Source organism: Sturnira hondurensis, unplaced genomic scaffold (genome assembly GCF_014824575.4).
Source record: "Sturnira hondurensis isolate 20B ecotype Veracruz unplaced genomic scaffold, ASM1482457v3 Scaffold0010128, whole genome shotgun sequence".
Lineage (NCBI taxonomy): Eukaryota > Metazoa > Chordata > Mammalia > Chiroptera > Phyllostomidae > Sturnira > Sturnira hondurensis.
This window is the reverse complement of record NW_028082759.1, coordinates 35,069,337-35,096,731: the sequence shown is the minus strand read 5'-3', so window position 1 is coordinate 35,096,731 and position 27,395 is coordinate 35,069,337. Positions and strand designations below refer to the sequence as shown.

Below are 27,395 nucleotides of genomic sequence, written 5' to 3'. Positions count from 1 at the left end.
TTCTACTGAAATACAAGTCTCCTAACTTAGCAGCTCCTCCGCCACCAGCACGACATGCCGTGCTGGGATTCCTTTTTGTCTGAGGATGAACGAGGGTGGACTCAAGCTTAAGGAGGGAGAAAAGGGCATCTGGTTAACATTGTTGTAAGTGAGTAGCTGATTACTGACAAATCATAATGCAAAACTTTGACTTCTGTTGGAGAAAAAATTCTAAAAACTTTCGAGAACTAAATTTAAAACTCTGAGTACTTGTTCAGGACAATGTGCTGGTAAGGCTACTAAAACCTGAAGTATTCCCATTTTTTACAAAGTGGGCTGGGTAGCTCAGTTGGCTGGGGTGCCATCTCAATATGCCACAGTTGCAGGTGCCATCGCTGGTCAGAGCACATACAAGACGCAAGCAGTGAATGCATACTTAAGTGGAACCATAAATTGATGCCTCTTTCTCTCAAATCAATAAATAAAAGTAAAACAAAAAAGAAAACCATACCTCCAAATAAAAGCAAAAATACTTAAAAAATAAATACACATAAGTGGGCCTGATGCTGTAGAATATCATACCAGGAATTACTCAATGTTGAGTCACTGATATCAAGACGGTATAGAATAAGAACTCTGCTCCTCAAGTTCAGGCATAACGCTGAATGCTAACTGGCGGACTCATTCAGATTCCCTCTCTGGGAATTCGTAAATAAGATTTAGTGAAAGACCTCATTGTAAAGGTCAATGTCTTAACTTAGGTTGCTGTATCAAAACACCACAGACCAGGTAGCTTAAGCCACAAACATTTATTTCTCACAGTTCTAAAGGGTAAGAAGTCCAAGATCAAATCTGCCAGCATACTCAGTTCCTAGTGAGCATCCCCTTCCTAACTTACATATAGCCACCACTCCACTGTGTGGTCACATGACCTCTTTGTTATATATGTGTGGAGAGGGACACCTCTTGTCTTGTTCTCTTCTTACAAGGGCACTCATTCCATCATGAGGGCACTGTCTTCTTGAGCTCATCTAGACCCAATTACCTCCCACAGGCCCCACCTCCAAATGTCACATCAGAGGTTTCAGGCTTCAATGTATGAATTTGGGGGACAGAAATATTCCATCTACAAGAGTAGAAATAACGAAGCACAAGGAGAACACCATAAACAGAGTCATGAGGCATTAAAATACTGGAGTAAGCAGACTGCCAAAAGTTGAAAGCAATTATTCATTGACAGGGTACCTTGAGAAGAGGCAGATTAGCAGGAGCCAGCAGGGGATCCTGGCGCGTTGTTGGGGCGTTGTGGGGCTACCAGAGAAGCTGCTGTACTCCCAATAGTCGTGAGCAACATTCCAGGTGTCAGTGAGACCAAACTATTCTGCTATTTCTTCTCAAACACCATCCTTATCTTAAACCCCCTTTAGTTTAGTAAATTCACCGAAATTTCTGATTTTTACAACATGAAGGTAAATGACTGGTGTAGCTAGTTTTTTCTGAAAATGTAATTGGAATATAATTACAAATGTGGTCATATTAAAGATATCCTGAGTTATTTCTCTTCTCTATTTGCAACTGTTTCCTCCCAGAAAACCTTAGTTTTAATTCTCAGCACGATGATGACCCCATTAGTCTGTTTTCATGATTGTCAGTGTGTGTGGAAGTATTAGGTTGGCCAAAAAGTTTGTTTTGCGTTTTCCATACAATGGCTCTAGTAGTGCTTAGTTTTCTTTAGCTTCATCTGAAACTATTTTGTTAGACAGTATCGTGACAGCTGTCATATCAGCATACATTTTAAAAAAACCTATCAGCTAGAATTGAAATGTCCTGAAACATCCAATTCCCATTTCAGACTGGTAAAGTCATAATAAGTGTAGGAAGAGAAGGCTTTACAAAGAAAATCCAAAGTCTAATTGCCTCCCTCACCAATACCCAGGAGAGGTCACAGGCTCATTAAGGACTTCAAGAGGGAAGCAACACAAAATCTTGAGAATTCACCTCAGGAAATTCTAAAATACACCTAAGAGTAAAACAGCACCCTCATACTTTAGAGGAACTGATGCCTACATTGCAAATTAATTATGTTATTAAAACAACTTATCATTAATATTTTATTTAAAACAACTGTAGAACTCTCAGGGATTCAAGGATTATCTGTAAGGAAAGATGCCCTCAAAGAAAGAATAAATACAGTAATAACCATGAAATCTGATAAGTGTGAATTTATAATGTGTTTGAATACAGTATCTTAATTTTTTTGGTCACATGCAGGGTAAATATCTGTATTTATAAATACAAATGATGTGAATTAATTTTTCCACAAGTATTTAGTGGTTATATTGAACAGATAATTAATTAGAATCTTTTGTAATACAAATTAAATAATAAGAATGAATTTAGGGCAGGAGAGGACAACATTTCTCAAAATTGGGGTTCCCTTTCATTGCAATTGATAGCAAATTTTCATCTGTTAATGTGGATTCTGTAATGAGATCTTATGTATTTATCTTTGAAAATGTAATCTCACACAGATAGATACTATCAGATGATAATATTCACTCACAAGCATATAAAGCAGCTTGACATCATGTCATTCAAACCACATTAGCTGTCAACAAAATAACTTTACCCAATATAATCAGGTTTCCATACAAGTGATGTTTTGCCTTGTAATTTTAGGTTCATTAGGAAATATAATCAGGTATTCATATAAGTGATGTTTTGCCTTATAATTCATTAGGAACTATTACCAAGCCTGAAGCAAAAGCTAATTTCCACCACCATTCAGTGTTCAATAATAGTAGCTGAGGACAAGTCTTCTAATTCAGAAAACTTTCAATCTCAGACCTTAGCTCCAAAAATTGCAAGAAAACTTTACCACTGAGAAGCCATCAAACTGCTGTGTGGTAGTTCAAGTCAGAACATTCACCTTCTATTCCTAACCCAAAGTCATGGAACTGATGATGAAGTCCACAGGAGCAAGTGAAATTCACCACTGACACCCCTTGTTCAATAACATGTTCAATAACATGCTCAAATATTTTCCACAATGCTGTTCCAAGCAGACCATTCATAGAGGCTAACTGTTCAGTTACTTCAAGCTTGGCATTGACCCCATGGATAAACAACTGAACAGCAACACTGACATCTGTAAATGCATCAAGAGTCTGACAAATCCAGGTGAAATCATTTGACATGGATTGCCTATCAGTGTTGCTCCCAATATCCTCAACATTTTGAGAAATTGCTCTTGATGAAAGGCTAACAGTCTAAGAGTCTTAAACAAATTTATTTTTTTCCGGACACTTTGGAGAGGATGCTATGAGATTTTTAAGTCACAAGAGTCTTTTCCATCTTCTCCTCCTCAGCTCCTATACTGCTGTCAAATTCCATACACTTCAGCCATCAAGATAAGGACAGTGGGAAGAAGTGGGTCCAGAAGAAGTAGGAAGAGTGCTTTGCTTTAAGGCACTTATCTTGGGTGTTATTTCCAGAGAAAGGGCTCCTTCATAGAGTGCGCCCAACATGGATCTCCCGAAGCTGCTCTCACAGCTATTCAGCTGCCCTCAGCAATAGCCACAGTCTTGGTAGGTTTATATAGAAACCATCAGTCAGAGCAAGTGCATGTGGATTTCGGAGAAGCCCCTTTCATGGCTAACAAAGGGGCAGCACTGCAGTTTCCCACCTGGGCCTAAGCAGGGGAGTCCAATCCGTGGCCTGCAGACCACATGCAGCCCAGGATGGCTATGAATGCAGCTCAACACAAAATTGTAAACTTACTTAAAACATCATGAGATTTTTTTTGTGATTATGTGTCACAATGCATTTAATGTGGCCCAAGACAACTCTTCTTCTTCCAGTGTGGCCCAGACATGCCTAAAGGTTGGACACCCCTGAACAGCATCCGGGCAGCGGTGTCTGAGGTTCCAAGGAAGTGGTGGAGGCACCAGTCACAGGACCCTTTGACATAGTCCTGTCTGAGCTAAAATTTTCTAACAAATAATTCTGTTTTCCCTTTAGCAATTTTAAGGTCAGAAAGAACTATTTAATTTTAGGTTAACTCAAAAGAGTCATGGGCAAAACAATTAAAAAGTAGCTTGGGTATAAAGTTTAGGGGGGTCTAAGCTGCCAAAGCCTAGACAGACTGTAGGAAATGGAGGAGAATGAATATCTTCCTCCTACTTATCAAAGGAACATCGGGTTTTAAATCTTATTGGCCAAAAGCTCCCTCCATATGGTCAAAATCAAGGCATTTGTATTAAATGGCTTTTCATTTGCAATGGGAAAAAAATCATTTTGGAACAAAACTGGGTGACTTACTGGCTTACTTTAATATTAAGACAGCAATTATGTGTTTTGCTTTGTAGTAACTGTCATAGTTATTGCTGCACGTAGCACTGGAAATTTGGGGAATATCATTTGAGTCCATGTAAAAGCTTAGATTTCTGCATTAAGGTTTTATATATAGCTAAAGCTTTATATAAATATGATGTAAAGTATGAGATTTTATTGAAAGGTATTGCAATTAAAATGTGTATAAATGCAAGCACCACTGTATTTCATAAATGCTTCTAGAAAATCCAGATAAACTAAGTACCAAATATTTAGAAAACTTTTCATGAAGTAAATTTTGTAACAATCAAAATATTGCCAAAGTCAATCTTTTGACCCATCGGTCAAAAGAATTTTAGGCAAAACTTCAAGTGCGTTTATTTACTTGTATTGTTCTTTGGCACCCATATAAGAATATATAAAGCATATATAACTCAAGGTATTTTCACATATTCCTGTGGAAAAACGGGAGATTTTGATGTGCACTGGGGAAAAAAACAGAAAGAATCATTGGATTTTTATATAACATATATAAATTGATATGTTTGATATGTCCACAAGAAGACATACTTGTGGATAAAAAAGGTAAAATGATAAGTTTTGTGGAACACATCAAGATTTAGTACAGTTAAAAACAGTATTGAATGACTGAAGGCATTATAATTTCAAATTACTGGAAATTAAAGAATAACATTAAATAGAACTCTTTCATTCAGGCAAAAATCATACACGTGAATCTTCTATGTATAAATAAGTATTGAAGCATTGTGGATATACTAGATGACAATGAAATAAAACTGTTACATAACTTTAGAATGTTTTTCCACAACTCTATTAAAAGCTATACTCTTCTTTCTTAAAATAGCTGACAATCTCCACAAAGAGAAGATTAGTAGCTAAAAGCTGAAGCCCTTTAGGATGTCAGAATGTTTAGCAACGGTGTCAGATTAAAGGTGCACTGAAACAGTGGAATCGACCCTTCCCCAGGTCCTCTTACTACACACCATTCATTACCACACGGGGAAAGAGACAATGAGTGACCTTGTGGGCTCCGAAACAAGTAACTTCACTGCAAGTCATTGGTGTAATCAATGTAACCCTAAAGAAAATGGAAACTCAGAACTTCTAAAATTAATTCAGTAGTTTTATTATTTGCACAACTTCGTGCAGGGCACAAAGGTCTTACTACAGTTGTAAGCTCTAATAATTTAAAACTACACTAAGAATTTTAGGATACCCTCTATTTTTATCTGTGATCTATTTTCTTGAGTTGTCGGTATGGCAAATAAATAACTGTGTATTTTGTTAGAAATAAAGATTTTTCAGCATAAAAGAAATGCAATTTCAATGATAGAACCAAGAATTCATATAAGAATGCTATACTGTTCTAATTGGTTTGTAAATATCAATATGAATCTATGCCTTATAGACATTTACTTAATGAAATACATTTCAGTCCTAACCTTCTTCAGTAAAATGGCCAAAATGCTTCTCCTTTTAACTAAGTTTATGTTATATTTTAATCCTATGTTGTCATTCCAACGACCTTCACAGCATCTTTGCCAGGAGTAGATTCAATCTCAAGGTATCCCTTCTTTCACTCATTCATAAGAAGCAACTCCTCACTTGTTAAAGCTTGACCATGGGATTGCAGCAATTCAGCAACACCTTCAGGCTCCACTTCCAATTAGACTTCTCTCACTATTTCCACCACATTTGCAGTTACTTCCTCCACTGAGGTCTTGAGAGGCTCAGTCATCCATTAGGGTGGACATCTACTTCTTCCAAACTGCTGGTAGTGTTGATGCTTTGACCTCTTATAAATTATGGATATTCTTAATGGCATCAAGAATGGTGAACACTTTTCAGAGGTTTTCAATGAACTTTGCCCAGATCCATCAAAGGCACTGTTATCTTATGGCAGCTACAGCCTTATAAAATGTATTTCTTAAATAAGACTTACAAGTCAAAATTACTCCTTGATCCACAAGCTGCAAAAAGGATGTTATTGTTAGCAGGCATGAAAACAACATTAAACTCATTGTCTTGGGTGACCAGGGTCATTGTCAATGAAAAGTAATATTTTGAAAGGAATCTTTTTTCCTCCCTGAGCAGCAGTTCTCAACCATGGGCTTAAAATATAGTCAATGAACCAGGTTGTCTGCAGATGTGCTGTCGTCCAGGCTTTGCTGTCAGGTGCCACCCAAAGTCAGGGCTATGTTCTGAGAAATGTGTTGTTGGGCATTTGCTTTGTAGTACACATATGTATATGTAAGCTGGTACATGCTCAGAATGGTAAGGAAAGTCTTTATAAACAAAACCCTTTTATGTACTTAGGTAAAAACTCAACAAAAATTGCCCTTAGTATTTTGCTCCTTAAAGCTTTGTGACCTTTCATAGATCTTCAATTTTCATTTTCTACTTCTATTTTTCTGTACACATAATGTGACTTCCCTGATTTCAGATGCATATTTAACTTCTTTGAAATGTGATAATTTTATCTTAAAATAGAGCTTCCCCCCCCCCCAGAGTACACTCTGCTTGAAACAGAGCTGGCCACACCACCTCACTACAACCCCATGGGCAGAAATAACCACCCCCAGGAAACAAATGGGAAATTGAAGTTTAGAGAGGCTAAATGATTTTTCTTCGGTGGCCAAACTGAGAATTCCACTTTGGCCTCTCTTGTTCTAAAGCCCCAGCTCCTTGTCACACAAGAAAATAGCTTTTTAGGTTGCGTGTGTGCTCACGTGCATGCATGTGCACTCAAGCACCTGTCTCCCTTATGAATCACAGTCACTGAAAGAAGTGGGGATGGGGAGGATCTTGCAGTGATTTATAAATAAAAGAAAAGCTATGAAATTACTGTATTAAGAACTAATGAAATGATTCCCAGCTTCAGACTGGTGTTTTTTGCTCTCATTTCTTCTTTCATGCAGATCATAAATTAATAATAAAAGGTACATATTACTATTGCCCAGGTTGTGGATTTTTCCCATAGCAACAGCCCTGTAAAATAACCATCACAGCTGGCATAACCTGGCCATCCCGCCACGCTTTATTTTTCCCACAGCACTACCACCATCTGACACTTCAGGTTGCATTTTTTGGTTTATAAGTCTTTTTCCAGCTAGAATGTAAGTCCCTAGGGGTCAGAAGTGTTCATTTTTATTTTCTGAGCTTATCATAGTACTCGACATAGAATGTATGTTCCGTAAATGTATTTTGGTTCAAATTAAACATTTTACCACTTAAAACATGGCCATAGGTGCTGCACTGTAGTCATTACTCAAGTGGGACCTTTCTATCTTCTAGGAGTTCAAAGTGAATTTTATGAAAACTTTTAACTTAAACAAGGGAGAACAGTCATTTTTTTGTCTTTATCCATTTTCCTTCATGTCAGTTTTGCTCCCCTTTCCTTCCAATGGGAACTTGCAGAATTTAAACCTTACACGAATAGTTGGGACCAAAGAAAGAAATGTATAGGACAGAGAAACAGAATATAATGCATGCTTAATTATGCCAGTTCCTCAATTCGACTAGTAAATCCTAAGATAGGCAGTTTGAAATTAATTCACATTTACAAGGTTTGACATTAATCTTTTCTTCAGCATGCCATCACCGATGAGTATCTGCTTTGGCTTTATCTAGTCAACACACAATTAAACTCAGTATTTTAATGTCACAATGTTTAGGAGAAATAATGAGTAACTTTTGGTACAATGACATGGAGCAAATCAGTTAAAAATCAGCAGGCTATTTGGAAACAAGTAGCTCCTCGTGTTCTCATGCTATAGTTTCTGAGCCAGTATCACTGCATGCTCGCTATAATCCAATTTCTTTTTAAATGGCTTTCAGTTTCTTTTTTGTGTGCTATTGACATTAAGCATGAATGAATGCAAACTCTTGCACCATCAAAAACAAACATCATCTCACCATCCAGAATGAACTGGAAGAAATCCACAAAAACAAGGTTTAACTCCTCAGAATGGCAGTGAGTAGACAGAATTAATGGGTGGTCTTTCCAGAAAAATAACTTATAAAGTTATTTGGTGCTTTGGTATCAGCATCTGTCTTGTTATTTTTGTTTTAATTGTTATCTTAAAACTAACATTCAGGATATTTAATAGAGAAATTTAATTTCAAACTCACAATTTTGCAAGCTACTTTTTTTTTAAATCATAAAAGTTTTGCTGACCATTCTGGGTAATCTGGAGTACTGCCCGACCAACACTCTGCTCTTTGGTTACTATGACAGTGTGATTCCTAGGCAACAAATGAACCTTGTTTTGCCTGTACCATTCAAGGATCTGTAGTTATGTTGGTAGAACCTATTAAAAGCCAAGCCAAGACACTCAGTGACTATATTAAAAATTCTACCTTGTACTGAATAAGATGGTCAATTATAAAAGGATGCTGTTATACCCTATACAGCAAATTCTTTAATTAAAGTTTTAGTTTTATAATGACTTCTTTTCCCTATCATTTGAGGGGTAGAAATGAGATATTCTGGGTTAACATATTAATGAATAGTGGTGGTCCTATATCTATTATCCATGCATTTTTGCACCTGCCAGCAAATGTCATTTCTGTTTGAATCACACAAATTGCAGCAATGTCCACATCAGACGAAAGTCACCAAGAATTGTGAGAGTAACACTACCCTGGAGAATTTACAGCTTGAAAATGCAAATTGTCATCCATCTGTAGTTTTAACCACTTATAAAGTATGTATTTAAAATCTGTGATTTTATTTCTTGTAACTATGCTAATTAATAAACATTTTGACACTGGTGCTATTTTAATCACTTTGCTGCTCATAAAACCTTACAGAGCAATTTAATGTGGCTGAACTCCCCTTGAACTGATGTCTGGTAGAGTGGAAGTCCCCCCAGTGGTCCTGTGTATCTGACATCCCTCAATTATTCCCAGTAGAGTGAATGAGTCTCATTACAAATCATGTCTTCTAAGCAGGTTCTGAACATAGGGCTCTGTGGCCTTTGGCTGTATGCCCTCAGCTTTACACACACAAAAAAAACCATCCTGGACATACCATGTGCACACTCACTTCAAGCTATTGTGACCCCCTAAGTAGCTCATGAGTGTCACAGTATTTGAAAAAGAGATGGAGGAAAATGACCACCTAAAGTGTACACTGTACCTCTTTACCCCAACTTGATCATTGATGGGTTCTTTGCAGAAGCTCTGAACATCACTTGAATCTCATTGACTCTACACTGAGGTTGTTGAGCATATCTTCGGGCTAGAGTATCACATCAAGATCACAACACGTCCAGATTCCTTCACCTTAACACTCTAACAAACAACAAATGAACAAAAATGTCTCCACCTTACACTGTTTTTTTAAAATAATTTTTTAAATTTTTTAAAGATTTTTATTTATTTATCTTTAGAGGGGTAGGGAAGGAGAGAAGGAGAGAAGTATCAGTGTATGGTTGCCTCTCATGAGTCTCCTGCTGAGAACTGGCCCGCAACCCAGGCACGTGCCCTGACTGGGATTTGAACCGCGAGCGTGTGGTTCACAGGCTCGAGCTCAATCCACTGAGCTACGCCAGCCAGGGCCTTACACTGTTTTATTTGAACACAGGAAATCCTGGATGGTGGGACACAGTTTTCTCCCCAGTCAGTCAGAAGCCTAAGGCAGGAAAAAGTTCCTGAATGTCAGGATAACAAGCTTCTTTTTTTCCTCAATACTTGAGCATTTTCATGCAGGCCTCTTAAAAAGATGGGAGGAAAAACAGATCAAAGCATTTAAAACTGCCTAAGTGGTGACATGGTAATTATCCCAGTGAGTGAGAAGAAGAGGAAACCCCATTCCCTGAGAGGCTTGCACTGTGAACACTTTGCTCGCTGCCTTTCCAGACATCATCCTGTCCTGTGCTCTGAAGCCTCCTTAGAAATTATCTCCAGGATTGCATGAGCTCCTGGAGATAATTTCATTTTGTGAAATGCATGAGCTCCATTTCACAAAAGAAGCGGGTTTTCTGAATATTTGCATGATTTTCCCAAGATGACACACAAGGTACTTTAGAGCACGGCCATTAGATAGATCCTGGTGTTAGACTTGAGAAAAGGCAGTCTGCTTTCTGCCTTTGTTGTAAAGCCTTGAAAGGTCTTGGTAAGTACATGACACAACTTAACACTAATTCTCCTAAACTTTCTTATCCATTAGCCCCATACTGTTTCCAATCCAGTAAGATTTGAAATTAAATCCTGATCCCAGTTCCAAAGTCCAATGTCTGGCTTTCTGCATGAAGCCTGCATTATCTCTCACAGGTCTCTTCCAGGCTGGTAGCAGCGCCCACAGAGAGAGCAATGGGAATGACCACTGTTCTGTAAATGAAGCAGTCATTTTCGCCATGTTGGTTTAGTTTGCAGAGCTGGGTTTCTGAGCAACTCTCTCTGAGTTCTGAGAGATAGCCGGGCTACCATAAATCCCTGCCCATAACCTAGTGCCTTGAGAAATGACGACCTGCTGATCTGCCTCTTCCTGGCACCAAATCTTCTGAGTGGCCTGGACAGGCCACTCAGTCTGCGTTCCTCCAGTCCTAACACGCTGTTTATCTTTGGGGTTCCAATGTTTCTACAAATCACAGGTTACAGGCAAGGGCCCGAAGAGCAGACTCCACACAAGTGGTATAAATGAGCACAGGTGGAGAGACAACCTGAGGTGAGCGAGAGCAGGGCTGCTGGGCCTTTGGCTCTACAGGGGAAAGCCACTGGCATATAACCCTTTGAGAACGGGGGGCCAGTGTTATCACCTGTATGCATTTTGAACAAAAGATAAAAACCCCAACTTTTATATAAAATTGCTAACTAATCCAATGGTATTTTTAGATACTACGTGAACACACAAACCTGGATACTACCCACAGTCCTTCAGTTTATGATTTCTGCCTCAGATAATTATTCAGTCCTGGCTGAAAAAGTATTACTCTCACAGACTGAAAAGCCTTACTTGCAACTAGGAGAGGTGAGTCAGCAACATAAATTGATGCTTTAGAATTAATTATGGAAATTCTGACAACCGCATCAATGCATTACTGAAGTAGTCTACTGCAACTAGTATCAGGAGATAATTCTCCATGAATCTCTCATGTTTCTACATGTCCTGTGAGCAGAGACACCGTCACCTTCTGCTTCAGACAATCCGTTCAGGAATGTTTATACAACAGACAGCCTTGGAAGAGAGATGGGGAGTCTCTCCCTAGAGCAGTGCTAACTTCCCATTGTGAAATATTCGTTTCCTAAACCCAGAGTTCCTCTCATATACTGCAACCTACTGCCTTTGTGTCAGTCTGCGAGATTTGTATCTCTGGGGTTGCAGGAAAATGCTAATAGGCTGACAATTGTCACTGTGCTTACTAAGTCCTTGGTCTCTGGGCCAGGAGATTCATGTCCTCTGTGCGCACCTACAATACATGGCAGACTAACATGTTAGATTGCAAATAGGATAAAATCTCAGGTCCTTCATAGTTTTTGACTGTTGATATTAGTTTTTCTTCCTCTCTAAACTCTGGCTATAGCATATACTCAGAAATCAAAAGCCTATTGTCTTCTATCTTGGTTACTACATTTCCCCAAATCACTACATGTCTACCTTGCTTTTGAAAATACAATACTTTATGCTCCATCAAAACAATCAAGAGCTCCATGATTTCAAACACCTAAATGGTCTCCATCTTTGTCTGGCCTCCATCTTTGTCTTCAGAAAATAGCTTCCTGTTGAGCAATAGAACAAAATGACTAAGCAAGCTATACTGCCTGTGTTTGGAACTACTGCCACCTACTGGCTGTGTTCCCTTAGACAAGTTATTTAATCAACTCATCCTTCAGTTTCCTTATCTACAACATGAGAATAATAATAGTAACTAACTCCCAGCATTATTTGAGAGTTAAATGAGTTTTTATATTTAATGTTCTTAGAATAGCATCTGGTACATATTGAGAAGGCAATGTGACTGATCACTCAATTTAACATTTTTTTCAATAAACTCAGTAAAGAGCTCACCTTAAAAGCAGGCTGTTTGTAATTTACGGTCTAACTCTGTTACATGGAAGATAAATGGTAAATAATTCAGGGCTGTGTATGTACTTGGTCCTTTCTAAACTCAAATCCTCAAAAGTTTAAAGATATATTATTTCCCTTTTGAAAAACCAACACCTCCCATTCCAAACTTCTCCAAATGACATGAAAAACCAAGCACCTACCCCTCTCCAGTCGAACTGTAAATGGACACATGTGTACAAGATGTACAAATGTACAAGGTTTCATGCAAAACGCCAAACCACTCTTAGACATGGCCTTGTATACTCAGGATGCCTAACTCTCCTCACACAAACGTTTCCAGTCTTCTTCACAGCCGTAACCAAAACCTCAGTTCAGCCAAATACCGCCTGTCTGAAGCCATGTTTCCATGGGTGTTCTCACTGTGCTATGGCACAATTAAAATAAAAGTTCCAAAGGGGTAAAAGGGAAAGAGGAAAAGCTACAGAAATCTGATTTGATTTTCCGACACTCTCCCCCTCCCCATTTCCAAGGAGCTAATCCCCTCTCAAACAGTACAATAGAATAGCTAGACATAAAGGAAAGGAGATAAAACTGGCCGCCAGCGCATTGTTCCTGCTAATCTGGGCCATTTACATAAGGGTTAGAAGGCTTGTTTTATCATTTAAACAGGCTTAAGAGCCTCTTTGCAAATGAGACTTAGTTCCTACAAAGGAACGAATTCTAGCTATTGGGTGAGTTTCTGCTAGACCAGCACTGGGAGCTGACTTGGCAGTAACTTAAGCTACTTCTTTGGCCACATACAGTATATGCAAAGATTGCTTCCAGCTGCCAAAACTGAAAAGCGTCAAGCTGATTAAATTCCTTCCAGGAGGTGAACAGGATAAGGAGCAGGCTAAGAGGCCAATAATATTAGCTCTTAGACTGTACCTGGGCTAACTGGTGCTCTATGCAGGTGTTTTTGAAAGTGGCTTTGAACTTTTAGAGCCCCTTGAATCTTCCTTTTTGAAAGGGAATGGAAGGGAAGCTTGCAAATGCAGTTCAGAAATAGAAAGGCTTGAAATAGTCGCAAACTGTAAACTGAAGGCAATCTAAACTCTTTGATTGGTTGTTGGTCTGAGTGGCACTGGGAACAGCAATAAATGGCAAAACAAGCTCTCCTGCCAATTTGAGCACGAGATAACTAGAAGGAAAAGTTTTCTTTACACCAAGTACAAGCTTTGCTTCAAAACCTTAGCTTTTGGAATTAAAATCACATTTACATATACTATACCCATGAATTGTTTTACCTGGCACACCTTGAACAGATGTTCAGTGTGACCTTGGCCTGAGGTTCAGCAGGGTGAGTAGCTCGACCTTGGTTAAATTTGCTCCCAGAAGGTACCAGAGTAGTTACTCCCTCCATTCTTAAATCATCAAGATCCTCTGTAACAACACAAGCAATTACAGAGAGAAAAATTAATTTTAATAGTATTAGGGAAAATAGTCCATGTGTGCAGGTGTCTGCAAATAGTTTGTAAAATAAAACATTCCACATTTCCACTTTGCGATAATCTTACTTCATGCATCAATTATTTTTTAATCATTTCTAGATGTTGTTGGAGACAAATTATATGAGAAGATTTATAAGAAACCAGACCGCAATCTTTGCAGCAACTGGCCCAAAATGGTTGGGACTTGGTCAATGACTACCAACTTCCCTATTTTGGTCTTTGCTTCCAACTCAAAAACAACCAGAAAAAGAAAAATATGTTCCCAAACTGATTACATAACATCATTTGCTTCTAATTAGCCTGCCCTCTGCTTCCTCATCCAAAATCTCCAACCGGAACATATCTGAAGCTTTCTCTTTTCCCATTGTAAACCTTTCCTTCGCGTCTTCACCTGGGGAAGACAATAGTATACTGGGACAGTTGTGTCCCAGCTGTGCCCTGAAGTCCCTTCCTATGTCTCCCAGATTCTCAATTAAGACTTAAAAGATCTAAGTGTCCCTTCTAATCCAGTCTTGGTACAACAGTACATGATCTCCAGCTTTATCCAGAGAACAGGGAATCTTATAAAAGGCATTCCATTTACTTACTCCTAGACTTAGTAAAAAAGGTACATGAAATTTCAAAAGATAAATTATAACTTTGTCAAAATATAATCCATTTCTGAGTTTATAACTGATAGGAGGAGGACAATCGCTCAATAAGGCTATAGAGGATGCAAACACCTTAGATCTCTCACAAAACAACTGAGGGGATTTCTGTTCCTAACTGGATACTGTAAACAGCAAGTGTCAAATTTCCTGAGACTGTGACAACTTCTGCGACAATTCTAACTCATGAACTGACCTTCTGTAATCTGCAAAAGGACGGTCAACAGAACCCTTCCACAGGCATCCCCCACTAAAACTCTTCTCATCTATATGCGCAATCTGGTCAGGGCCTTAGGGATTTAACGCAACTTCCTGGGAGTCATCAAAAACTCAACTCCTTGACTAGGCTGCAAAGGCTTATTCCCTTGTGTTAGGGAAAGAGCTGCCATCTCAAAATTCTTCTTAATTAGTTATATGTTCCACTCCTGGTCTCATGGATACCCACGCAATCCAGACCTTACTATTGCCTGAGAACATCCAGCACTTCTCAGCTAATTAACTGCTCATGAGACTGTGGTAACTCTCCCTCTTCACCAGGGCAACACCCTGATCCTACCAGAAGAAGGGAACCTCACAATTTTCCTACACCAGTTAGGGGACTTGTCAACCTCACTCAGCTTTTTAAAAGCTCCCATTGAAAACTTGACATACTATTATTTTTTGATAGATCACACATCAAAACTTGAAACTATACTGGAATATGCTATCACTAACTTAATGCCTGTCTTTAGAGTACAACCTTTTGTATTATAGCACTTACCTGAGCTTGTCAATTAGCCAAAGACCACAGAATAATCATATATACAGGAATGCTTTTTTTAAAAAGATATGAGTTTGGGATGCTTTGGAAACAAAGGTGTTCTCCACTCTGCTGAAAACCCTATCAAAAGTGAGTGAGCTATTTAAGACAAGTTTAGATACACTCCTTCTTCATAAAGATGTAGCTATTATAAAAGCTGGAGCTCATGAAACAATAATAGTGAAGCTACAGAAAATACTTTAGTAGATCATTTTACTAAACAAGCAGCCTTAAGCAATGTTGTCATGCTATGTGAAGTCTTAAAGGATAAGAAAGTACTATGAATATCAACATTTAGATGGTTTCAAGTAGAGAGTAGCTAAATTTCACTATGAAACTACTCATCATAGCATAGATGAATTGGTTACTGTGTGAAATCAACATGGCTAGGGAAACTTTCAAAGACAGTGGAGGTCAATTTAAAGTCATGTGTCCCTTGTCACTGACATAATTCTAGAAAAGCTAGAAGGTGGGATGTGGCCAGGAACCAAAGCTTCAAGGGCCCTTTGAATACCAGATGAATTTGACACAGCTCCCACACTCTGTAAGATTTTAATGTTTTAGTTATTATATGTCTATTTTCAGGATGGGTTGAAACATCTCTTTGGCAAAAACCTACAATCTATACTTGCTAAAAAGCTAGTATAGATTGTACTAATTCTTGGTTTTCAATTTTGGGAATACAGACTTTTATATCAAGGACCCAAGATACACACTTCACAAGAAATATGAAAAAGAACTCTTTACTCAGAAACCTGAAACGATGCTCTTACCACCTATGAACTTCTGGAAAGGTGGAAACAATAACATTCTTAAATGAATTTAGCAAAACTTTCAGAAATGCTTGAGCTCCTATAGGCAAAGGTAGTCCCACTGCCTTGGGGACACACTGTTTACTTCTCTATGAACCAGGGGCCAGTGTGCTTCAGGATTTTACTATGGTTCTTTACCCTCTGTACTCAGACACTGCAAAACATTGTGAGAGACCCATGTGCCACCCAGTCCTACCATCAAAAGGTTAGGGTCACACTTAAAATATCTTTAGCAGCCTCTTCATGATATTCACCTATGAGATATTGTCTATTAGAAGATACATCTGAGAAAGACTTGAACCTCATGAAAGGGATTTTATTAAATACTAGTAGCAACAAATACAGAAGTACAACTTTCTAGAGTAAATCCCTGCGCTTCACATTTCACAACTAAAGATGCAATCTAGAATCAAGAAAACAAAAAGGTTACTGTAATAGGGGACCTCAAACAGGATTCTTCAGAACAATCTGATGACCTCAGAGAGTGGACAGCTCCTGCCCAAGATGTTGGATCAAAACCCCTACTAATTACTTACCCCTACTGATTACTTACAATCATTACGCTCATTTTCTGTAGACTGCTGGCTGTTGTCCACTGGGATAGCCCCTTTTCCCTCTTCTGTTCTGTTTTTATAAAATTGCTAGATTGGGGCATAATCACTCTAACACCAATCTCAGATTATCCAGCCAATGTCAGGTCTTGGTTCCAACATAGTGTCATGAGCCACTGCTTTTAACCTGGGTACCTGTGCGTTCCCACCAGATACCACTGCCTTTGCAGCCAGGATAGCTGGGTTTCCTTCCCTCACACTAATAGCTCATGCGCTTTTGAAATACTATTAAGAAATTATCTGTATACAGACACCCTAATTTTATAAATCATCAAACTGGAAATTATAATTCAGATGGAAGCTCCAAACGAGACTACCTCGATTATTTAGGCACTTTACCAGGGGGAGTTACCGATTCATTGTTTATGCAAACAATCAAAGAAGTATTTCTAATAATAGAAATCATACAAACACCAGACTCTAAAATGTGTATCATTTTAACTCTGACAGAAGTTATAAATAATATTACCCATCCCCTAGATGAAATACAGATCACTCAGTTTCTGGGCAAGAGCAGTGATGAACAATCTAGAGTTCATGATCACTAGTCATGGTAGTGTCTGTGCCATTGCTAATACTTCTCAATGTAATTCAACTCAACAAAACAGGTGTGGTAGAAAAGTTATATATCACCTTAAGAAAAAAGCTACCTATTTTTTCCTAAGATTAATCCTTATGACCTGTGGGATTGTTTTCTTGGCTTTGGTTGAACATTTCAGATTTTTGGTTCTGAAGCATCTTAAATGGGCTTTTAATGGTGTGTGCTTTTACCATAGTGGTCATGATGTCAGTCCATTGAATTTTGTCATCTTAATCTTAATCTTGGTGCTGATACAGGTCTTCAAAGCTTCTGCACATCACTGCCTCATCAGGTGCTCACTGTGATAATATAGCATTGAAAAGTGAAGCAGCTCTTGTGATAACTACCATTGACTGTGGAGGCAAGGGAACACTCATCAAGCAGTAAAGATCTGGATCTTTAATCTTACCGTTGGCCAATTTCTTGCAAGAAAGAGAAGAACCAAAAGAGGGAACTGAGAAACTGAATATGCAAATACCCAATAGATAGATCACCCGTGATATTAGAACAGTGACCTACAACCTCTGCGGAAATGAACCAGGAGGCCCAACCACAGTCTCTGCAACAGTTGGCCCAAAACAGTCAGTATGAGGTGAATACAGGCCAGTTTCCCTCCTTTACTTTCATTTCCAAATCAGAGCCAACCAGAGAAAACCAAACCTCCCCATGTCAACTTCTAATCAGAACACACCTCCAGCCTCTTCCCTACTGTTTAATTTTTTATTATAAAGCTTCCCCACTTTCCTACCTGCCTTGTGTCTCTGGTAAATGTGAGTGATGGGGGGGTGACTACCTTGCTATAGGAAGCTCTGAATAAATAACCTCTGCTTATTCTCATTTAAATGGCCTTTTTATTTATTTCCTTAATTGCAACTTTCAAATATATAAAGATTTCTGATATGGAAGAGATATCACAGTTCCTGATGTGGCTTCAGAGAAGAAATGGGTCTAAGAAGAGGGAAGGATATTTCTGAGTCGAATAACAACTTCCTTCCACCTGTAGGTACAATGGTGTATTGCACAGTGCTATGAGGGAGATGTGGGTATCCCATCCATGGAGTATTTAAAGCAGAGGCTGGATACTTATTTATAGTGGACGGCTTAGAAGTGTGCATAACCATGGTACTAAATGATCTCTCCAGTGGAATCCAAATCGAAGCTTCTCTCATACTTTCTCGCTAGTATTCTCTGATGGATTTAGGACATACCTGATTGTGATAAAAAGAGGAAATTGAATGTTTAAAAGCAGATTGTTTGTTTAAATGAAACAACAATCTCTTGGAGGCCATATTACTATGAATTAGACCAAAACGTTGCTTCCTCAGTTTTATTTTTTGAGCTGTGAAGCACGCCTCACTGACTTATTAATGAGGTGAGTACTGAGTTATTCCACACTGACATAAAGAAATTATGTGGTTTATTCTTCACTAGGGAGCAGCTGTGATGGCTACCCCTTACTTTCAGGGAGAAACCCCCACTGTCTACTTGCTCCTGCACCGTTTTTCTACTAATAACATAAAGAATAGGGGTATGGAGCATCATGGTAATTATCTAAACATTTGTAGCTTGCTTCACATATGTAGAGAGAGTAATGACATGAATTTTATGACTGCGTTTCTGAACATTTCCCAGCCACCTCATCCCCATCTGGGTCTCACTTCTTTTTATCCGGCTCAGAATAGGTGTCACAGTGTGTGGTGGGGGCGGTAGGGGGAATGAGAATCCTAGAGCAAGAAGCCTTCTGGAATTCATTTGCTTGTTCACTGAGACTTCAGGTTGCTGTAAGCCGAAACTCAGCAACTGCTGTGGCTGTGAAAGTGTCAGATGCACTGTGATGATGGCAGTGAAACTGGCCCCTGCGGTAGTAGGAGAGGTCTTACTCAGATCCAGACCCATTCCTCCTTCTCTCTTTACCAACAGTCGTTCTTTCAAGGAAGATCAGTGAGCTTCCTTACGGAGCTCTTCAGGATGACGCAACTATAAAAACGCTTACACCCTGTTTAGTCCTGGAAGGGTACTGATCATCCACGCTTAGTTGACAAAGAACAAAAATAAAATGCGATTTAGGTCTTTATAGTTCCACTGACTTCATAACCTTAAAGGGAGCAGGTGTCTAGGATAAAATAAGTGAGAAAAAAAACCCAGAAATGCCTAAACGTAGACAATTTTGGAAAGTTTGCATAAATTAAAAGAGAAGAGAAAAACAAATTAAAGAATTTGAGTACAAGTCTACCCGAGGAATGTTTAATTCTGGGAAAGTCAAGGGAGAAAATGCCAGGAACATCTTTAAATACAGAAACTTAGAATCTTAGAACATTAATGGCCCCTCCTTCCCTCTCTCCCTCCTTTTCTTCCTCCCTTCCATTTCTTGGCGCTTCTTTCCTAAGTAAAATATTTTTCATGATATTCCCCCACAATACCCAGTCCAGTGCTTTAGTGGTAGATACAAATTTAGTATAAGGGGAGACTCTGGCCAACTAGAAAATTCTTTGAAGCCACCAAAAAAAATTTTTTTTTACCAAAGACCCTCACAATTCTTAAAGTAACGTGGTATAAAAGTATATATAAAAATTACCTGATGGGATTTAAAAAAAATACAATACTTGCTTTATTTTGATTCTTTGAAATAAAACTATCTAGTGAATGATAATGTATAATTAACAAAGTAGAAAGCTATTATATAATGTGATTGGCTCTATCCCAGAAAAAAAAAACTAAAATAAACATTTTCAATGTTATGGAAAACTAATGAGAAAGCAACTGACGGAGGGAACAAATGCCAGCTGTTGTCTATTAGCATTTGGAACTATTCTATTTTAATTAAGTAGAATAGTTGCAGTTTCCTGACTGAAACCTAAATGATAAGGAATTACTAGTGACATGAGGAAATTGGGTAACAGGTGAACAGAAGTACACAGGCCAGACCTGGTAGTTGAAGGCCATTTCAGAGCAATGGAAGAACATGAAAAAGCACAGAATTTTGGAAGTTCACAGTATTTTGGGAGATATTATGCAGCTTATGTGACTATGACCTGGGATGCATGGGGAGAGCAGAATTTAACGATGGAGAAGAGTTTAGTGTCAGATGATAAGGGGGGTTAATTATCAAATCAGTGTTTTGGAAAGATAACTGTTGGTACATTCATTGTAATAAATAATTTTCTAAATTTATAAAAGTTAACTTCAGGAAGATTATTTTTAAACATAGACAATATTACCACTAACATAATCTAAGAAAATCACTGAAACAAATCTATTCAATGAAGTTATACATACATTACTCATAACTATAAATGCATGTCTCATTAATGCATTCTTATTTAAGAACATGCAGCCATTGTGGCCCTGGCCAGTGTGGCTCAGTTGGGCATCGTCCTGCAAAGTGAAGGAATATACAACTGCATATTCAGCTGAGATCAAGAATCTATTTAACACAGTCAGCATGACCCATATATTCTAGAACTGTATCATCCAATTCCTGACTCACTAGTCACATGTTGCTATGGAGTTCTCACAGTGTGTCTGCTCTAAACTGAAATACACTGTTATAGTAAAATACACACAACATTTAGAAGACTTAGTATGAAATAATATAAAATATCCCATTTTTAACTTTTATATTGACTACATGTTGGAATAAGAATATTTTGGACATACTGAGTTAAATAAAATTTATTATTAAAATGAATTTTACCTGTTTCTTTTCTCTTTTTTTTTAATGTGACTACTGGAACATTTAAAATGCATATGTTGCTTTAATATCTTTAATTTGTGGCTCACATTACATTTCGACAGGACAGTGCTGTTCTAGAACATGTATTTCATGAATATCTTAATAAAATTATATTTTAAATAAACTATATTATTATATATTGTATAGCTTTAAAGAAAGATTTCCTTAAATGGATGCCAATAAGAACACATTTCAATATACCCAATAATATTTATAAGAATAATATAACCATATTCATTGTCTGTATTCAAAAGAATATTTGCTTTCATTACTTGCTATCCTCCTATTTGGCTTTATTTTTTTATTTCATAGCACTTGTTACCTGACTATATATATTAGTGAAGTGTACAGATATATATGTGTGTATATATATATATGTATATATATACACACATACTTAAACATAAACATACATACATGCACATATACCGACACATACACCAACCATTATTTGTTTAATTTAAAAAAATGTTTCTTTTCTGACACCTCAAGATTGTAATTACATCTTCCTCATTTACTAGCTGGACGTGTGTCCAGCAGTATACATTCATTAATAATTACTGACCGTAAGCCTTCTGCATAATTTGATAATCTTGGTTAGTGGATTATCTGACCAATCAATCTTCATGTGAGATTGACTTTTGAAAAATTGGTTTTTGAATAAATATACTTGTTGCACTTGCCTGAAGCCACTTGGAAAAGTTAGAACTGGAAACAGGGATGAGGGAGGAAGAGGCCTGTATCTGTACAACCTGAATAAACTCCTGGGGGTCTGGGGAAAGGGCGTAACAGGAAGAAGAGAAAGAAATATATCGGAAGGTCATTTCAGAGGAAGAGTCTATAGGGTGTAGTGAACTATTGAATGTGAAATCCTAGCAGGTTTCTCCATGTTACCACTTTGATGAAATACAGGAAGAAATAATACCTTCATTTTTGCACATGCTGAGATGGAGCTACCTTCAGTCTAGCCAGACGGATGCTTGGTAGACAGTTAGAAGGACAAGTCTGGAGCTTGGGAGGGAGCGTGAAATGCAGCGACAGACCAGATGGCTCAGAAAAGCTGGTACGGTGATGAGTCCAACAGTTAAAAATCGAGAAGTGACAGTTATGTCTAACTTGCTTTACAAGTAAAACGTGAGTACTATATGAATATTATATTTAAAAGAAGAGAGTGCCATACTTATTCTTTCGCCATAGAATGCCCAAAGCAGTCATTTATTTTTAAAAGTAGCCTATGAAATTGTGATGCATCCTTTGAGACACAGGGACACTCATTGAGAAAAATGAACTAAGTTATGACTAAAGACATGTCAGCACTTTATCTTTATACCATCCAAATAACCAAGAATTAATCAAGCAAAGAATTGTTTTGATTTAATTTAAGGAAATAACAGCTGCCTTGATGAAATAAACCCAGGACTTTCATTTCATTCAAGTGTAATCCATGAAATAATTCACAGCTGCTTGAACTAGACAATGTGGGATGTGAGTAGATTTTCACATCTGTTTCTAGGAACTTTATAACAAAAAATTAAAAGCTTTCCAAACACAAGTCCCTTCGCAGTGAGTAAGTGATGGTTACACAAGAGTTATAGGGCAGGTTTTCCCTGCCCCGCCATTGGTTTGTTGATTTACGTCAATAGAGCTGATCTGGTCAAATATTTCACGCAGATGTTATATATTCTGAGTGAATCATGAAAAATAAAACAAACGTTAAGAAACCATATAAGAAATTAGACAAGTTTAAATAAAATGTTTATAAAAACTCTTTTGCTACGTGGGGCCGCTATAGTTCCTTAAGAGGTAAAGAAGGAAGGGCGTGTGAAACACAGTTCACTTCCCTGGGACAAACTCAGGTTGAAAGCTGGAAGGAGGCGATGAAGGCCATGTGCATCTATCTGCTGGGTCCCTCTTCCCACAGCCGAGCATCAGATAGGAGCCCCACAGTCTTTCCTAGAACATTGGGATAGTACAACTTTAACCAAACTCATAAATGTGAAGAACAAAGTGGTAGATACCAGAAATTTTAGGCTGTAATTTAAAAAAATAGCCACAATTTAAAAAATGTAAGTTAGAATTGTACTTGAAAAGTTCTTACAGAATTTAAATGCTATGCTGAACTTTTCCTTTTTAATAATGCAAGAGAATGTTACAGAATATTTACTTTCCTTGACCACACAACAGCAACAAACAAACAAAGTGATTAGACCAGTAAGTGACGGAAAGAGTTTGTGTAAATTGAAGTTTACACATACGCAGTGTCATCTGTCCTTAATTGAAAGCAGCAAGAAACTTGCAGAGATGTCCTTAAGTTACCAGGCCCTCTTTAATTTCTTCGACCAACAATAGCCAAACACGGGATGACCACACACATTTGCAAAAATGTATAGGCTAGAATGTGCTCACTTAGACTGCAAATGAATCACAAAGCTGGTGCTAATTGAACCCATCATTATATAAACTGGGAAGGCTTCTCTGTTAGTCAGAAAAATTAAGACATCTGGGAGTGGTTTTCCCCTTCCAGTCTGGAAGAAAATATCGGTACTTCCAGGAAATTCAAATCCAAACACTCCCCGAAGTCTGGTGTCTGCATCAGAGTGCATCTTTATTTTTCTTAATTTTCACCCACCACAAACTCAAGACGTTCTTTTATACACACACACAAATGGACTTTTTTCATGAAATCTTTTGTTACCCTCTGAAGGTCTGACAGATAGAAGTAGTGAATAATTTTATTTCAATTAAAATAACTGAAATTCCAGGCATGTGGAAGGATGTCAGGTAAGATTCCATATTCAGATGGGCCTGATACAACTGAGAGCCCCGTTACAGCCCTAATCAAAGTGAGGACCAGGTCAGAAATCTAGAGACAGTTCTCAGAGTAGTATTGGGACCAAGTCTGAGGGGCGATAAGGGCAGGCCATAGACAGGAGATCAACACAGAGCTTAGAAGCAGAGTTCTTCAGGAATGCAACCGGAAAACAGAGAGTGAGGCAAACCAGGCAAAATATTCAGTGTAGTCCTGAGAAAGGCAAAGATGCTGTCTAGGTAGTCCTGGAGAAAGGCTGGTTAATCTTTTTAAACGGCTGGAGTTAGGTAAATTATTAATTTTATAGGGTGATAGATGAAAATGTGTACTTTTTTTCACATATGAAAATTGCTGCAAAATCTTGCCTGCAAAAGCTTATCATTTTAACTACTGTTTAAAAGTATATTTGTTCCCATGGGATGTATCTCTAGCTAACACTCTCACATTCTCAATAGAAAGCACTTCTTGTCCCAGTAGTTTGGGTATGGAATGATTGCTGGCCCTCTTAGGCATCATTATGGTATAGAAAGCAGGATTTCAGCCGGTATAGGTGATTCATTATGTTTACATTTATTTTCCTTCTAAACTAATTATTCACCCTCTTTAATATAATCTTTATGTTCCCATACGTTCCAGGTAAAATAAATAAGGTCGAATGTTACAAAGTCCCTGTGCTCACTGTATTAATTTGTTGAGTGCTGATGGGCTTTGACTATAAACCCAATACTTGTATCCTGTACCAACCATATTTAATGATGCCTTGATTCTTGATCCAGACCCTGAGTATTAATTGAATGCATTTTGGTGAGTGTTTCAGAATTGATTATATACTTCCTTATCTCAAAATAGTCCCACTGCTGAGAGTACAACAAATTCATGCACTAATGGTTATAATCCCAATGCCAGCAATTAAGTTTTTGTAACCATGCTCTGACCTTACCTTTGGTAAGGCTGATTCTGCCTGAAGTTGGTTTACTTTACAGAGATGGCACATACATAAAACTGAATCGATGTGGTATTGGTGATGAAACTCAAGGTTTACTCTCAGCTCACTTTTTTCTTGGATGGTTTGCGTTTTCCAGCACAACACTCTTTCCTCTCCCCTTTTCTCTATTCTGTTGTTACTTCTGCTGAAGTATTAAGCTTTGGCAATGTCCTTCTTTCACTTACCCTTGATCACATTTTTTGGCTTCATTGATCCTACATTTCATTTCCTTTGAACTTTTTTACTACCTTCCCTCTCTGAACTTTGTGCTATTGATATTTTTAACCCATTATGCAATATTCTCAATGAGGCAAATATGAACCAACTGAATGCACACTAAAAAGGGGAAAAAGTATTTAATTATGCTCACCACATCTGTTTGGATTCTAAATCCAGTCTGGTTAATCTAAAAATGACATTAAGTATCATAGCTACCCATTGTCATCTTCCCCCCACCCCTGCAAACTTCCTTTATTTCTGTCTTATGCTCAGCGCTTCAAGATAAGGGAAAGAATCAAGCTTTAGGAAAAATTGAAAAAGGCGGCCATGGCTAGCCATACACTCAAATTGCTGCTGACGTGTTTTGGCTGTGGCTGCCGACTCACTCCCCTGCGGTGAAGCAGGCACAGGATATACCTTTCCCATCGCTGAGATGCAAGCCACATGCCACAAGATGTTGCCACCCTGTCTGACACATTGTAAATCCATTTTCCACTCTGTGCCGCTTCCTTGGAATTCACATGCTGTTCTCATCTCTCACACTTCCAGTCACGAAACAGTGCCACCCCAAAAGAAATGTAACAAGACCTTTTTCGAGGTTATTCCATTTTCTTGGAGAGTTGCCTCTGTGGAACTGTTCTTTAGTAACATATCAAACAGCACCACAACACCTAAGAACCTCATCTCACTTCCTCCATCATATAAAATTTTTGAGTTTCCTCAGAATGGGAATTTGGTGATAAGAAAAAAATATAAAAATCTAAACATGTACAAACTGGTTATAGTACTCTGTATACAGCAATCCTAGTTTCTTTTTTTTTAAATTTATTTATCTTTTTAGAGGGGAAGGGAAGGAGAGAGGAAAGAAACATCAATGCATGGTTGCTTCTTGTGCATCCCCTGCAGGGAACTGGCCCCTGCAGGAAACTGGCCTGCAACCCAAGCATGTGCCCTGACTGGGAATCGAACCGCAATCGTCTGGTTCGCAGGCCCGTGCTCAATCTACTGAGCTACACCAGCCAGGGCCCTAGTTTCTTTTTGTGCCCTGAGCGATACAAGACCATTAATGTTGTCAGGTCTCTGTACCTGGGGTGTCCTTTGCCTGGGGTGCCCTTCTCCTGCAGAAGACCACACTGCTTCTCTTTCTTCATTTAAGTCTGCCCAAATATCGCCTTTCAAGAGGGAATTTCCTTGACTGTTCTATCTAAGAGGGCAACTGCTATTAGTATTTAATGCTTTTTATTGTATTTCCATAACATTTGTTATGTCCTGGAATTAAATTACTTGTATTATTGTATGATTTTATTGTATATATTTATTTGTTCCTCATTTGACTCCTCACTGAGGAATTTTCAGAGTAGCAAAGACTGTCTCACATTCCCTCCATAGTCCCTGAAACACATCTTCTCATGCAGTATATGATGCTATAGAGAGTAAACAGGTCACCCTAACACGATACACCTGCCATCACTGCCTCCATCCCCAGATAAGGTATATTATGGAGAAGTTCCCTTAGAAAGTCTGACTGACTTCCCCAAGGCATGCAGTATTAATTGGGAGAGACAGCAATTAAAGCTTGATTGGTCCAAGGACCAGTTTATATATATATATACATACATATACATACAAATACCTACAACAAGTAATTTCTCAAATTACTGATTTCCTAATCACTCTTATTAACATTATTTGTATTTTCTGTTTCAATAAACTTATATCTAGCTAACTCCATACGTAAGATACTACCCTCCAATGGCAAATTTTTAAAGGACAACTATCACTTGTTGAGTGCCTATTATGTTTTCATCACTCTTTTAGGGGCCCGCACATACTACTTCGTATTTTGCCTTACACAGCAACCCTCCAGGGCACTGGTTCTCAACCATGGGTGATCTCTTCCTCCACCTACCACACAGAGACACTAAACAATGTCTGAAAACATCTTTTATTTTCATAACTGGGAAAAGAGAAGGCAGGAGGCCAAGCTCAGCTTACAGGATCTGACATTTGAGTTACAGCGCAGTTTGATCAAGTTACACAGCTCGTGTGTGGTGCAGTCTGGATTTGAACTCGGGTGATATTTTTCCAACTGATACCCTGCTCACACTACATCACCGAGGAACTCGATGTCACACACAGAGATGACTTAGTCTGCTAGGACGGCTCTGCTTACCTCAGCACCTTTCTCAGGAGCTCATCATTGTACCTTTCTCCCCAGTGATATCTTTTTTTTTTCCCAGTGATATCTTACTAAATGAGATTTTTACAGAAAATTCCATGAGACTCTGAAGGAGACAGTTCAATTGAACTTTGCACAGCAAGGTTTTCCCTAAATCACCTTCAAACATCTTGGATCCCTCACAGCAT

At 38.3% G+C, this 27,395-nt stretch overlaps 1 protein-coding gene across 1 annotated transcript in view; it reads right to left on the bottom strand.

Moving 5' to 3' along the window:
• Nucleotides 1–27,395, bottom strand: part of CUNH8orf34 (chromosome unknown C8orf34 homolog) — a 300,229-nt gene that overhangs the window by 105,084 nt on the left and 167,750 nt on the right. The window contains 1 exon segment of the mRNA XM_037058678.1: nt 13,630–13,765. Coding sequence (XP_036914573.1) covers nt 13,630–13,765 — 136 coding nt within the window.